At 34.3% G+C, this 17,304-nt stretch overlaps 1 protein-coding gene across 1 annotated transcript in view; it reads right to left on the bottom strand.

Moving 5' to 3' along the window:
• shank3a (SH3 and multiple ankyrin repeat domains 3a) overlaps positions 1-17,304 on the bottom strand; it is a 320,891-nt gene that overhangs the window by 81,316 nt on the left and 222,271 nt on the right. The window contains 1 exon segment of the mRNA XM_056478459.1: positions 1,718-1,831. Coding sequence (XP_056334434.1) covers positions 1,718-1,831 — 114 coding nt within the window.

The raw sequence follows: 17,304 nt of genomic DNA on the forward strand, positions 1-17,304 counted from the left end.
ATATAACTCACTAAGTCTTGAGAAAAAGGATGCTAATAAACTTTAGTAAACATCATATGTTTATGCAGAGGTTGATATTGTTTCCTGGCTGTGTTTTTATATATGTTAAAGCCTCAAAATACAACTTTAAATGCATCTCTGTCAGCTGCTATTGTCAGGTAGGATATTAATTTAGCCTATATTTCATCCAAAACACAACTTAGGAACATAGCTCACTCGCTCCTTCTAGCTTAAATAAACCTCAATAACACCACACCTGAAATATTGTTAACAACCATCAACTCAATTTGTTGAATATTTTTTTACAACTTATGTATGAGTATTTTACATGTGTGTATTACAGACTATATTACATTGTGTGTGTGTGTGTGTGTGTGTGTGTGTGTGTACCGGATGCTTCGGATGTTATCACTCGATTGAATGGGCGTTATCAGTGGTTATCAGCTAATAGATATGGGCCAGTAGAGGCCTTCTGCGCCTACTGGTAGGTTCAGAAGACTGTAATCATCCATCCACATAATTAATCAGCTATATTAATAGAGAAGGTTCCAGATCCAGATCTGTTTTTACATTACTGTGACGATTGGGTTTAGGGTTGGGGTAGACGTAAATAAAATACAATTAATTGGAAATTTAATAAATAATATATTTTTCGGCCACAGCCTTATGTGATCTATAGCTGATTAACCATGTAAATGGATGATAACAGCCTTTTGCAGAAGGCCTACTGGCTCATATCTATCAGCTGATAACCACAGATGACGCACATTCAATCGAGTGTTAACATTCGAATCGACTGGTGTGTGTGTTTGAGAGAAAGCAGACACTGACACAAGCTGCGGAGCGTCAGAGTAGAGCTCATTAATATTCACAACCATTCTAAATATGGTCAAAACTGAAGATTGTTGAAAAAAACAGCCATTGACTTGCATTGTATTTGTTTGTTCCTACTAATCGAGGTCAATAGCTGCTTTTTCCAACATTCTTCAGAACATATAGTTTTATGTTCAACAGAAGAAAGAAATTCAAGTGTGAACCACTTGAGTGAGTAAATGTTCATTTTTGAGTGAACGATCCCTTAAACAGCAAAACATCTAAAAAAAAATCATTGAGTCATACCATGTAGAAGCCATAAATGAAAACCTTTTAGTCTAGGATGCGTTTGAAGTGTGTAAATAATCCATTATTTATTGTCCGATACTGATAACACTGATAATCAGCAGATACCAACAAGGCCACCAACATATTGTTCATCACTAAATTCAATCAACTATCAATGATGCAACATTGATCAATTATAAAACAAATATGATCCAGCTAAAATAAGACAGCAGTGTCATGTGACCAACTGGACCAACCAGCTTCAAAATGTCCATTCCTATATTTTAGCTTCACATGAAATTCTCAGTAGCATAAATTCTAATCAGACTAGATTTGACTTTTAAATAAACACACCTTAATGAAACAATCAATGTAGATCATAACATGTAACACCTCTTTCTTGTCTGACAAGTTTGGTTGATGCAGAAATAACAAGATATTAAGATGGTAGTTTCTGCATATTATAATTCTCAATCACTAAATGCCAGGTAGATCAAAATGTACATGTAAATTCTATTTGACATTTAGCCAAGTTGATTTAAAATGTTTAGAGGAACTAGAAGCGCAGAACAGTATTATAAATAATCACAAGTTAAAGCAAAATGCCAGTTCTTACCAAGTCGAGGATCATACTGTCTCATTTGTACTTCCTCCACGCAGTCTGCAGGAAACCAACCGGTTCTTCCTTTCACCGTCCCTTCCCAGAATCCCCCTTCTCCTATACTTAACACTGAGAGAGAAGCAGAGAGAGAAAGACACTTAATCATCTAGTAAACACAGAGCAACTGGTTGTATATTGTAGATCCTCATAAAAAAAAAAAATCACTAACATCTTGAATCCCACTAGGATCTCACCAGGATAAAAATACATTCATTCATGTTTAAATGTTTGTTTAGAGAAATACGTTTTTTTTTTCTATGTCAAACTAACTGAAAAATGTGTTTATATGCTATATGATTTTTTAAAAACTTTGTACTTCCTAAAAAAAAAAATCAAATAAAAAAAAGCAAAAAAGCAAACAAACAAACAAACAAACAAACAAACAAACAAACAATGTAGTTTTTTAAAGTCTCATACTATCTAAAAAATAATAAAAAACTGTTATTAAACAATAAAATAAAAGTTAGTTTTTATGCCTTTAACACCAATTTTTTCAAAATAAAATAAAATATTTATATCACACTGTCTAGAAAATAATAAAAATAAAACTAAAATAAAAATGAAGAAAAATAAAATACAATAAAATACATTTTGGGTTACACATTTTTATTTCAAACTGCCTAAAAAGTCATTAAAATATACATAAAATAAAAATGAAGTAAAGGAAATCAAATAAAATATTTTATATCACACTGCCTTAAAAAATAAATTTAAATATTTACAAAAAAAAAAAAATAATAATAATAATAATATAAAACTTTATAACACGCTAAATAAAATAAAAATATTGTAAAATAAAATAACAAAATAAAAGAAAAATGAAGAAAAATAAAATAAAATTTTGGGTTGCATATTTTTATATCAAACTGCTAAAAAAATCATTCAAATATAGGACTATATATAAATAAAATAAAAATAATGTAAAATATAATTTAAAAAATGGAGTAAAATAAAATAAAATATATATTTTTGGGGTTACACATTGTTATATCACATTGTAATAATAATAAAAAATATTAATAAAAAAGAAAAATTTAATTAAATAAAATATTTATAACACTCTGACTAAAAAATAAAAATAAATAAAATTAAATAAAAAAAAATAAATAAAAATGAAAAAATAAAATAAAAATAAAAATAAAATACAAAAAAATATAGTAAATTTTGGGGTTATACATTTTTATATCAAACTGCCTAAAAAGTCCTTAAAATATAAACAAATGAAATAAAAATCCAGTAAAAAAAATAAAATAAAATAAAATATTTTTTTTGCGTATTATTATCTGGATACAAGAAAAATTTGCAGATGTCCTCAAATAAAAAAAGTCAACATTGTATAAAACAAACCTTTTTATCTTGTTTTAGAAAATGCTAAATTATGAAATTTATGGCTACAGTCAAATCTTACTAGCATTACTAAACAACCAAAGTCTTTGCTGCACTCCCATTCTGAAACATTTTGTCATCTCAGCACACAATCACAAATCTTTCTCCTTTCAGAAATAAATGTGAAGAGGCAGAACAGAAAGATCCAAAATATACAATGATGTGAGCTGAATGACCAGAGGAAACAGAACATTGTGTTCAACAGGAAACTGATTCATCCAGTATTAATGTACACTAAGTGAATTTACAATGCATTACACACTAACAACATATAGAGACACATACAAATCCACCAGCATTGCAGTTGCTAGGAGACTGCAGTTTAAAAGCTTTGTGTGTGTGTCTGTGTTTATCGAAAGCGCAAGGTGTGCAAAAAGGCCAGGTAGGCAATTTTGTGCTACTCCGTGAATTCCACAAATCAATAAGCAACAATGTAATTGCGTTCCGTGTATTGTAAACACACACACAGGGTTTCATTCATGGTAAAGCAGATCTTTAACTGGAGATGGCATACAAGCGAAAGCCCACTTACACAGAGCACATAACAAATGCAAACTGCATGTTTTTTCGGTGTCTTTGAGCCTCTGGGTGAAGCAGGGCCCTTGTAGTGTAATCCTGGATGAAAGTGCTGCTTGACGGTCGACAAGGACAATTGACCCTTCACTAAGCCCCGCCTCCTCCTCAGTTACTGCTGCTCATATATAGACAAGCTCACAGAACAGCAGAGGATACAACTGACAATGTATTGAAAATTTTATATGATACACTGGGCGACACGTGGCTTAGTGGTTAGCCTCACAGAAAGAAGGTTGCTGGTTCGAATCCAGGCTGGGCCAGCAGGCATTTCTGTGTGGAGTTTGCATGTTCTCCCTGTGTTGGTTTTCCCAACAGTCTAAAGACATGTGCTATAGGTGAATTGGATTAACTAAATTGGCCATAGTGTATGAGTGTGTGATTGTGAGAGTGTATGGGTGTTTTCCAGTACTGGGTTGCAGCTGGAAGGATATCCACTGCGTAAAACATATGCTGGAATAGTTGCCAGTTCATTCTGCTGTGGCGACCGCTGATAAATAAGGAACTAAGCTGAAGGAAAATAAATAAATGAAATGATACACTGTAAAAAGTCCTAAGCTAGTGGTTCTCAAACTGTGGTACTTCCTTCTAGTGGTATGCGGAGGAAAACTGAATAATAAAACAAACAAACAATAATAACACACTTTTAAGTCTTTGACGCGAACGATCACACTGATGTGATCAGCACCGGCTTTTCCTTGAAGTGTACGATCACATCGATGTTTCTTAGAACCAGTGTAGGGCAAGCTACTTGAAAAATGTAGTGAGCTAAGCTATTAGATACACTGCTTAAAATGTAGCTTGACTACACTAAAAGCTACACCCTGGGAAATGTAGCAAGCTAAGCTAAAAGCTACTTTGAAAAAGTATCTTAGCTACATTTAAGCTATTTTTCCAATTTTCATTTTATATCGAAGCAACTTAAATTATCATTCATATCTTAGTGATCATTAAAACTGTCAATGAATCGTATGAGGCAGAACTGTTCAGTTCAGTTATTTACTGTAAATAATATTGTACCAAACAGAAACAAATTATAGTATATAACAGCAAAAACAAAAAATCTAATAAAACTAGATGTTATGCATTTAAAATACTATAGTAATGTATGGTAAAGTGAAATATTTACGAATAAGCATTAAATTACACTAACGTACATATTGTGGTATCATTGATAACTATCATGAAATAATATATATATATATATATATATATATATATATATATATATATATATATATATATATATATATATATATATATATATATATATATACATTTATGTGTGTGTGTGTGTAATAATACATAAATTAAATACATTTGTGAAATACATGTAAATTAAAATGATATTCTATTTACAAAAAAAATCTCAAAAAGAACTACTGATTTCAAAATAATAATAATGATGAAAATAATAATAATATACAGAGGCATTTCATTGGTATTTTATATTCAAACAATACAAATGAATGAGCTAAGATGCTACATGAAAATGAAAGCCTATTTCAACATGGAAACAATGGCTGGCAACAGTTGCCAAGGAATGATTAGTCAGTAATATTGTAAAGGCATACTGAAAGCCCTATTGATTTGTATAGACAGTCCACACATGCACGCACGCAATCCTATACACACACACAATCCTCCAGAGAAAGACTTTAAAAACTAACCAAGTAAAAACAAGCAATTATACTGCATTTTTAATCAGGAGATTTGAAATTCTGTGAGTGGTTTTTAGTGATGATCTCGCCGGCAGCACAGCCATTAGAATATTATCACCTCAGTGCTACTGACTGAGGTTACACACACACACACACACACACACACACTCTGCCTCTCACAATTAAACACTTGTGTAAATGGGGCTGGTTTTGTAATAAATTCAGCGGGAGAAGATATGCAGATCTCATCAGTGATGCTTCTCATTTAAATGTTTTCAATATTGGAGTCCAGAGAAATCTCGCTAACTCACTGTAATGAATGTTTGTGGACTGTATGTACCGCACCGAGGGGACATTTCATGGAAAACAGGATTTTCCCCGCTCTTGTGAAATAAAGAAGCTTTATGTGCTGTGTCAGTCTAATAATCATGGAAAAATTATAATGCAATCCACCATAGCCCAGGTCACACAGACAATTCATGAGTATCAAGTGGAAAAAATTTGTCATTCTCTATTAAAAGACACACATTTGAAAATATGGAGGAGAATTTAGCAGATTTGCAGGCTGTGTATGGAAGAAACTAACTTTACCAATTAATCAACCAACGAACAACCAACTTACAATAATGAAAAAATGAATAAATAAATGAATAAATAAATAAATAAATAAATAAATAAATAAATAAACAAACACACATTTAATTAAATTCCTGTAACTGGTAAAAGAAACTAACATGACAAAAATAATTAAATATAAATTTAGCAGATTTCCTGGATGTGTATGGAAACGGTCATGTGAGGGAACGGTGACCAAAAGCTTATTTCACGCGGCCGCCATTTTAAAGAACCAAAGCTAGTTTCTTCCGGGACGAAACCCGGAAGTATAGGACCAGCACTGTAAACATTGCAGTAATATGATGTGGACTATAAACCTCCAGCTGTTGCTGAGATTTCAAAATGCAGAAATGGTGTAAACATCACTTTAACATCATTCAGTTAAGCTTAATTTAAACAATTAAAAGCGATCTGCTTGATGACTCGACTGATCTTCACGGCTGCTTCGCGCAACAGTCTCCGTGTATCTGTATTTGCACTCAGTTTACCGCCCTTCACCCAGTGCAAACACAGATACACGGAGACTGGAGCGCGAAGCAGCCGTGAAGATCAGTCGAGTCATTAAGCAGATCGCTGGGCTCGCCTGTGTTTGTGCTCGGTTAACAGCGGAGGGTGAACTGATGACCTTCTCAGCCAATCGCAAGCATTTCTGTTGAGCATGTGAACACAATGGCAAATCAGTGCTGTTTTAAGAAAGCCATCAACAGTGCCTTAAATGTTAGCGGGAAATTGACGTTTTTTCTTTTAATTCAGTATCGTGACAAGTCTAATATAGTGAAAGAATCAGTTCAATAACTCGAGTTTGATAAAAGGGGTCTAAAACGTGTGTTTGGGAAAGAAAATGTTAGCTAACTAGTGCCATTTCCCTTAACTTAGCTGAAAATGAGCTCTGATATCCCTTTTTATTTTCACCATTCGTTCAGAACGGACCTTCGAGTCACTCAGAAGGCGGTGAAATGGTAAATTTGTGTCACTTTCTCTTCGCTGATAAGATATACAGCCAAGTACACAATGTTCCAATGTAACTCCCAATAATACTTTCGGGTTTTTTCCCACCGCAGCCTCGATTTTATTTTAAAAATGGGGGCCGCGTGAAATCAGTCTATGGAGTGCTGATCCAAATGCAGGTTTTATTAATATGAATGGTCAGCCAAGCAGTGGTCATCACAGGGGCAATCAGATATGTACAGAGAATTTAGAGTCATAGTGAAATAACAGGCGAGTGGTCATAAGGCAGGAAGCAGACAGGAATAAACACTAAAACAAAGCGAGGATCAAGCACGGAATAACAAGGCAAAGGAAATGCGTCGTAAAGTTCACAAACAGATAAATAAGACTCAACCAAGAGGTGTGTGTGTGTGTGCTATTTATATAGTCCATGTAATCAGTTCATGAGCAGCTCCCAGCTGTGAGTGTGTGAAATCAACGGAATGAGGAACAGGTGCGCGTGAGCGGTGCATGATTGGAACTTGTAGTCCATATTCTGGCGGATTTGTAGTTCTTTAGCAGCTGCTAGATTGCTGGTGATCATAACAGAAACAGCTGACTTTAATAACTAACTTGAAATAAATATAAATAAATAAACAAATAAATGATTGAATAAAAAAAATAATTAAAAAAAAAAAAAAAAAAAAAAAAAAAATATATATATATATATATATATATATATATATTTATATATATATATATTAAAAATAAATACAAATAAATACAAATAAATAAATGAATAAATATAAAAATATATAAATAAATATAAATAAATATACATTAATATACATAAAAAACTTCCTTTAACTGGTGCAAAAAAAAAAAATGATAAAAACTGAAATTTAATTGAGTAGATTTCCTGGATGTTTATGGGAACAACTGACTTTACTAACAAACTAACTAACTAATTAACTATTAAACTAATAAACTAAAATTAAACAAATAAATATAAAAAACACAAAAAATAAATAGAAAAATAAATTAAGAATGTGTTAAAAATAATAAACAAGCAAGCAAGCAAACAAACAAATTATTAAAAAACATTTTATTGAATTCCAAGAAATTGTGGAGCAAGAAATTAATATGATAAAAAAATAAAAACAAACAAGCAACCAAACAAACAAATAACGTATAGAATATATGAGGCCCTGAACCACAAACATGTAAGTATACATTTTTCAAAACTGAGATTTAAGCATCATCTGAAAGCTGATTAAATAATCTTTCTATTGATGTTTGGTCTGTTAGGATAGTGTAGCATTTAGCCGAGATAAAACTATTCAAAAAATCTGGAATCAGAGGCTGTTAAAGTTGTCAAAAGTAAGTGCTTAGCAATGCACATAACTAATCAAACTTAACATTCTAAAGACTTTGGGTATAAAATAAAAATTCATAGCTCTGACCCATGCAGTGTATTGTTGTAAAAATATACCCGTGCAACATAAGACTTGTTTAGTGGTCCAGTCTCATATAAGTGAAGTTTCATAAACTAATGTTGAGAGGAGCACGTGACATGATTGAGCAAGACTGGCTGCTTATCTGTAATCAGGAATAAGCCAATCAGAATAATCCTAGTTTACAATAAATGGATCGTTTTCTCCCTACTTCTTTCTTCTTCGTTTTGGAAGAATCCCCCCTTCCACCCCATCTCCTCCTTTTCCTCCCTTTTCTAAGGGGGAGCTCTCCAGACCTACCTGATCTCGGATCCCCTTATATGCTTATTGACCGTGCGGGAGCCTTGGGCTCAAGTATCTCCGAGCTCAGGGTTCTCTCCCGGGACAGCATGCCAAACCTGCTATAAACGCTAAGTATATCTAAGTGGGAACTCTTGAAATTATATTAGTCGCATACAGACTCAGACACAGTATAATATGCAATGAAACGCCTACTCAACCACTCGTGACCTTAAACAACAGCATTAACAAAAATAATAACAATAAGAACCTAATTTTTGGAGAAATATAAATGAAATATAAAATAAAATAGAAAATATTTAAAGACTTGCGATATGTGGCTGTACGAACAGAAGTGTTGCTAACAAAGTGTGCAGCTAGGTTGCTGCCAAAGTGGTGTCAGGGAGGTCAGCAGGGGGCACTCAACCTGTGGTCTGTGTGGGCCCTAACGCCCCAGTATAGTGAAGGGGAATCTATACTGTCAGTGAACGCCATCTTTCAGAAGAGACGATAAACCGAGGTCCTGACTCTCTGTGGTCATTAAAAATTCCAGGATGTCCTTCGAAAAAGAGTAAGGGTTTAACCACGGCATCCTGGCCAAATTTGCCCACTGGCCCCTGTCCATCATGGCCTCCTAACCATCCCCATATCATAATTTGCTTCAATGAGGAGATTTTCCCCAATGTGTAAAGTGTCCAGAAAAGCGCTATATGAATGTAAGGGATTATTCATTCATTCATTCATTCATTTTGTTTTCGGCTTAGTCCCTTTATAGGATAGTAAATCATTTGTCAAACCCACCCACCTATATGGAGTACACTAGAACTAGACAATACATATCTTGGGTGTGCAGGCAGGCAGTGTCACATCTCCGCAATCTCTCTGCCACGTCCTGAAGGATCAACTTATCTTCTCGGACCACAGAATGGACAGCATGTCCGTACATACGCACTGAAGTCTGCGCGTGTCTTACATAACCAATCACTCTATGCACCCGCATAAGTGTGTTTACAGAGTGTCACGAGTGGACCCGCCGGAGCTCTCCAACCCTACTGCCTGCCTTCACACGCTCGCCATATTGGAAACAGGCTTTTGCCACATACTGGCAAACGGCATCATGGGAGAAACACTCGCCAAGCTCTCAGTGTCAGTCCCTGACCATCAACCGAGGCAAACTGCCACGGCTAGCTCTTGACAGAAGGACCGTTGTTATCGAGGAGAAGGCAGAAGTGTGTGTGTGTTTCTTCTCGGATGCTGAGATACCATCACAACACTCTATTCTTATCGGCTTCAAAGCTCCTTTGAGTCTTAAAAAGGATGAAAGGGGAATGGCTAATTCAGCCGGCGTGTAACTTTTCAGCCGTGCACAATAAGAGCTCGGCTAGTGCAGATGCAGAGTAATGAGAGTCATTCTTTCACTTCTGCTTCAGTATGAATTAGATGGGAATTAATATAGCTGGGATGTTGTGGGGAAAAGAGGCTTTCTTTTAGGACAAAGTAAACTTTGATAACTGTTTTGCAAATGTTCATTCATTCATTCATTCATTCATTAAAATAATTAATTAATTCATTCATTACAGTTGTGTTTAGTATGAAATGGAAGGGAATTAATATAGCTGGAATGTTGTGGGAAAATTGGCTTTCTTTTAGGACAGAGTAAATTCAGATAACTGTTCTGCAAATGTTTGTTCAGTCATTCATTCAAACATTCATTCATTTCAGTTCTGTTCAGTATAAATTAGATGGGAATTAATATAGCAGGGATGTTGTGGAAAAATGGTCTTTCTTTTAGGACAGTGTAAACTAAATGTCCCGGAAATGTTTGCTCATTCATTCATTCATTCATTCATTCATTCATTCATTCATTCATTCATTCATTCATTCATTCATTCGTTCCTTAGTTCATTCAATAGTTCATTCATTAGTTTGTGTTTGTTTGTTTGTTTGTTTGTTCGTTCATTCGTTCATTCATTCATTCATTCATTCATTCATTCATCTATACATTCATTCATTTCAGTTCTATTCAGTATGAATTAGATTAGAATTATTATAGCTGGGATTTTGTGGGAAAAAGAGGCTTTCAGTTATTCGTTCATATGTTCATTCATTCCTTCATTCACATCCATCTATCCATCCATCCATCCATCCATTCATTCATTTCAGTTTTGTTCAGTATGAATAAGATGAGAATATAGCTGGGATTTTGTGGGAAAAAGGGGCTTTTTTATTAATTCATTCGTTCGTTCGCTTGTTTGTTAGCTCATTCATTCATTCATTCATTCCCATTCATCCATCCATTTATTCATGCATCCATTCGCCTGTCCATCCGTTCATTCATTCATTCATTCGTTTACTCATTCACTGTCTGCATTCCAGACCAATCTTTTATGCCCTTCACTATTTAAAATCCCTCCATCTCATAGGCTCGGATGTATGCCACTGATTCTGTCACACAAGTGCCCACTACTGGCAGAATAGCTGAATGGGTTTAAATTGAATGCCCTAAACCCTTGACCACTTGGGAACTTCACTATTTTGATGTCACAATCATTATGGGACATATAAATGCTGGAGTGAACATATGAAGCCAACTTGCTACCTCAGTCAAAATCAAGGGGTCAAGGGCATGGGTTTTTATTTCCCCTGATTGGCTACAGAGCAAACCCATCTTGTCCAATGACTTGCCTAACAAACTTTTTTTGCCTAATTAGCCTAATTAACCCAGTTAAGCATTTAAATGATACTTTAAGCTGAATAACAATATCTTACAAAATAAAAAATGATGTACGGTCAACATGACAAAGACAATAATTATTAGTTATTAGATATTAGTTATTAAAAATATTGTTTAAAAATGTCTTTACACAATCCTTTTTTCCCTTAGACAGCACTTAAATTTCACAGGAAGTCTAATAATTTTTTTTCCTTCAACTGTACATAGTCCCCTCCTAGACTACTGGTGAAACGTACATTAATTGTGTGTGTCAGTATATGAGAGCATGTGTATGTGTTCCGATCTGTTAACCATCCTATTAACTTGATACGTAATAAAGCTTAATCTGAGCTTGAATGAACCGCCGGTTGACTTGATATGCACGTCAATCACATGCTAATCAACTGGGTTCAATTCTGCACTCTCTCTTATTCCCTCTTACTCTATAAATAGAATGATCGCCACAGCTCCAAATTTCCAGGCCACTTAACCGTGATAAGCCTCTCGTTCGGAGAGAGACAGGGTGTATCAAATCTAATCATTTGTTCCTAATGAATCCCACTGCTCAATAACTTTCATTAAAGCAACCAAACGCTAAATGGCAAATGCTAAATTGCTAAAACTACAAGATCCAGGAAGAATGATTTCCACAAATGCCATCTTCTCCGGTATTCGGTTCATTCAAAACATAGCTTGACAGGTACATGAAAGGTCAAGTTAAGCATTTGGAATTAATTATATACTGTGTCCATGTTTTTTGTATGAGTGCAATGAGTACAAGCAAGGTCATATTATACATTTGCTCATGCTAATTTCATAATCGTGTCCATGATTTGCTATGCTTTCATAACAAAGTCCTATGTACAATAATAAACAACTGTTCATTATGTTGTGTGTTTTTTAATTATAATTACTGTGCAATAATTTTTTCTACCTAAATTACAAGCATTTTGGTCCCAGTCAAGATTTTTTTAGATGTTCATATCAGTATGTAAGTATTAAAGGGCAGCTATGACGCAAAATCGAGTTTAGGAAGCTTTTTGTTTGGACGTTTGGACAGAACTGTGTGTAGGTATAATATGTCCACAGTCATATTGGAGTGAAATAAACACAACAAGTCTCTTTTTAAAATTTTGTGACGTTAAAATTAGAATACAAATCCCTGCAATTTTGAGGCCGACCACAGCGTGACGTAGGAGTGTGCTATTCCCCACCTACCCAACTTATTGACAGCCGCATATTAACATGACTCCATAGTAACACATATAAACATGTCTACAGAACAGGATTTGCAAAGAAACTGGGATTAAAAGATCTGATCCAACTTTCTGTGATCAGCTGCAGCTCAACAATGAGTTTTACAAGTTTAAAACGTTTAAAGCAGACAGTATTGGGCAGTAGCGTCGCTACAAGTAGTAACGCTACTAGCTTAACTACATTTCTCGGTTGCGTGGAGGTAGCGTCGCTACTTTATAAATCCAATAGCTTTTCAGTAGCGAAGCAATTTTTTTAGTCTAGTAGCGCAGTAGGGTCCACACAAGCTACATTTACCGATCGCAAATCAATAAGTGACAGCACCAACATTACCGGAGCTGTGAGGCCGGTGTCTAGCCGATGACGGTAAATCCATATGATGGCAGGAATGACGATTTCGTCTTCTTCCTGTTTTACGATGGTTAACAAAAAACTTTTTGGTGCGTTACTGGTCGGTGAAGTCGCAAATCAATCATTGGGCCAACACGATATATGTATATATATATGTATATATGTTTGTGTGTGTGTATATATATATATATATATATATATATATATATATATATAGTTTACTGTAGTAGGCTGAAGTATACTACGGTAATTACTATTATTTCATGATAGTTATTAATAATACTAAAATATGTAAGTTTGTGTAATTTAATGCTTATTCGTAAATATTTCCCTTTACTCTACATTACTATAGTATTTTAAATGCGTAACACCTAGTTTTATTGGATCTTTTTTGTTTTTGCTGTTATATACTATAATTTGTTTCTGTTTGGTACAATATTATTTACAGTAAGTAACTTAACTGAACAATTCTGCCTCATAAGATTCATTGACAGTTTTAGTGATCACTAAGATATGAATGATAATTTAAGTTGCTTCGATTTAAAAAATGAAAATTGGAAAAATAGCTTAAATGTAGCTTTTAGCTTAGCTTGCTACATTTCCCAGGGTATAGCTTTTAGTGTAGTTAAGATACATTTTAAGTAGTGTAGCTAATAGCTTAGCTCACTACATTTTTCAAGTAGCTTGCCCAACACTAAAAGCAGAGCATGTTTGTAATTCATAATCATCACTGCCACATGGTGCAAGTAAATGCCTGTGTGTGTGTGTGTGTGTACTGCAAATGTTGTAATGGCATTTGTGTGTGACTCATCATTTCAGAAAGGCTTGAATAAACTCCACCGCAAATATATCAAATAAACTTGCTTGGCATTTTTGCCTAATGTGCTAGGTTTCTAATTCATTAATGTCTGTCTCCGTCACTGACTGCTGTTTATCTGAGGTAATGCATGAGAAGCAGACACTTGGGAATGGTGAGAGGGGAAAACCAGCTAATTTGCATTTCAAGGAGAAAGAGAAAATAATCATTTATTGTTTACCTGGTCTTTTTTCTATGATTATGTCAGCTCATCTTTTCTGTCAGGTCTTCAAATTTGAGTTGTTTGTTCACATCACACTGACAGTCCCATATAAACTTAACCAAAGCACACAGTCTGAGCAGAGAGGATCAATGATTGGTTCACCTTTCGAGTCTTCTGGCTTTTGAGTCATTCTTTCATCACGTGACAGCATGTAAAGAGAGATGACTCCAACGGAGGACTCAAGAAATGAACGGATCAAATCTTTTTCCGGCTCTGACTGTATATGAATGGCTTCTGTCTTCCACGTGATGAACGAAAGGCTCAAACCCAATAGCGAACTCGAAAAAGGAACTAATCTTCTACTCCACCTGCACAAATGTGACTCATCGCTCTCGAGTCATACAAAAGATTCATTCAAAATGACTAATCACTAATTGCTATATGCACTTGAGTTCAACTACTCTCATTGGCAGAGCTGGAATTAAAACAAAATACTATTAGCTGTTTCTTATAAATGGGGAGGAGCTACTCTATGTCCCGCCCACTCTTAATGTTTCAGTTCAAATTAAGTCACACATCAAACAAAAATACACATTTCAAAGTATTTCACATGACTTTTAACATTAAATGAAGCATTTGGTTAAAATAATTGCATAACTATCCATGATATGTTTTCATAATTCATGAGTAATCCGTCAAACTGTGCATGAATTCACTGTGTGAATAAAAAGGTACATCTTCTGAATAAAAAGGTCCTACAAACTAATTGACTAGAATTAACATTAAAACAAGCTGAAAAATGGCAAAGCCGGAGATGACAGAATGTAAACAAGGACTAAAAAAAACTCAACAAAAATTTTTCTTATGAATTAATGTAATTACAGGCCTGGAGGAAAAGAGGTGGGCTGGAATGTTTCTACGCTTTTCATTCATGGCATTACTAACAAGAGGCTGCCTGGAGGAAATTTGCACAGTGCAAATGGAGAATGAAAAGAGTACAGTCATTGAAGTGACGTGACTATGATATTTAAGTGATGTGAGTAAAAGAAAAAGGCAATCTGATTCAGTCAAAAATGAAAGCAATACATGCTGATAATGAAAAGATTTCAAGCTAAAAATATTAGTAAAAAAATATATACACACAATGTCTTGTACTAAAATTATTTTTGAAGCAAGAAACACCTGGAAAGAATATGATTGCTTCTTATAAATAATAATGTCAGTGTCACAATGACCAGTGATCTAACTCTCATGAATCGCTGGAGAACATTCACATTCACATGGACTTCAATCCTGTCTCTATTCGAACTACAAGTCATGTCATGCCCCCCATACCCCCCCCCCCCCTGCCCCACACACACACACGCACGCACGCACGCACGCACGCACGCACACACACACACACACACACACACACAGCCTCCTTTGATTAGACTCACACAGCTGAAGCTGCTCATGTACTGATTACACATACATATATATGGCTCACTTTTACACTCTCATTGCTGAGTCTTGTTAGGTTAAAACCCTGTAATGCTGTGTTCATACCCATTTAGCAACGAAGCTACAGTCACCAGGCAGACAGAAGCCCTGCCCATGATGCGATTCTGCATCTATTGTGAAGTGGATTTGACATGTGAGTATAGCAGATTTGACACGCAAATGTAGCAAGTAAATTCAAAATGTTCTATTTATGCGCGAATAGCGCAATTTATCCGTGCATACCACATTTGGTGTGAACACAGCATAACATTACAAAAAGCTCGGTAGGATAGTTTCTACAGTACGTTCTGACCCTTGCTTTGTTTTAGCGTTTACCCTGTCTGCTACCTGTATCAACCATCTGCCTGACGACGCCTACAGATTTCCTTGTTTGTACCCTTTTGCACCTGTTTTTGATCATTTCCTGTCTGACCACAATACTTAATAAAACCTGCATAAAGCTACGGTCACACTGGACTCTTCTCCCCATAGACTCATACGCAAGCAAATGCATCAGACGCAAGCTCGTGCGACAAGTTTCGCAGTTCGCTGCATTGCAAAGTTCAAGCTTGGTGAACTCTGACCTGCGAAATCGCATCACTTGACAGCATGAGACCAATCGAAGTTAGTTTTTTTTAATACAATTTTGTTGATTGATATATTATTTTGACTAACATTAACATTAAAAAGCTATAACTTAAATAGAAAATTACTCTTTCATAGAATGAAAAATTTTGACTTGTTTGAGCTGAAATGTTTATATTTTTGGTTTAATTTTGGAAAGCGAAAAATTTAGTTTGACTATTATTAGTTGAATGTAACAATTATGACAATAAAATGTTTATCATTTTTATTTTATTTTTTCATATTTATATTTATTTTGTGTTGTCACATGTCACTTTATGTACACTGGAAGCCTCTGTAGCCAAAACAAATTCCTTGTGTGTGTGAAGCACACTTGGCAATAAAACTGATTCTGATTCTGAAAATTGTGCATAAAAGACTAAAATTTGTCTATTTTTTTTAAGTGCATTAATTAATAACACTTTTGGATTGAACTGAAAAATTGAATTTTGTACTTAAATTACAAGCATTTTTGTCCTAGTCAAGTTTTTTTCATATCAGTTGGTTAGTGTTAGGGATATCTATAGCTAATGTGCAACAAAACAGTGACAAACTGTGCGTTAAGAAGAAAAACATCCAAAGCTTGTAGTTTGTCACTTCAATGTAACAATTATGACAATAAAATTTTAATAAAGTTAAAAAACAATAATTTTAATTGCATAAAAGACTAAAATAAGTTAATAATAATAAAATTTATAATAATAATAATAACACTTTTGGATAAAATAGAAAAGTAGAATTTTGTTTGTTTAATTTAGCGATTTTGTTTAACTGTGTTAAAAAAAATGCTATTGCAGATCAAATTAAATCCATAAAAAAAAAAATAATAAAATAATGAAAACTACCATAGTGACAATTTAAAATCTCTAGCACTGATGCTATAACTAAAATGAAAAAATAAATATTTCATAAAATCAATAATGCATAATCAATAATGTTTAATTATTAATAGATGCTGTAAGTCTAAAATTATTGATTATGTCTCCTGGCATTTTAAACTACATACAAAAACTATGGCTAAAAGAACAAAGCAGTAATGAAAAAAGTATGAATGTGAAGTGAGATCTTTGAATTAAAATGGATTATATGTACATGCAGATATCCAAGAAAAAAGCCTGGTATCTGGCACCACATTACTAGTCCCATTACCGGTGTGTGTGTGTTTGAGAGTGTTTTGACCTAGACTTCTGCATTTATCAAAAAG

This window comes from Danio aesculapii, chromosome 18 (genome assembly GCF_903798145.1).
Source record: "Danio aesculapii chromosome 18, fDanAes4.1, whole genome shotgun sequence".
Taxonomy (NCBI): domain Eukaryota; kingdom Metazoa; phylum Chordata; class Actinopteri; order Cypriniformes; family Danionidae; genus Danio; species Danio aesculapii.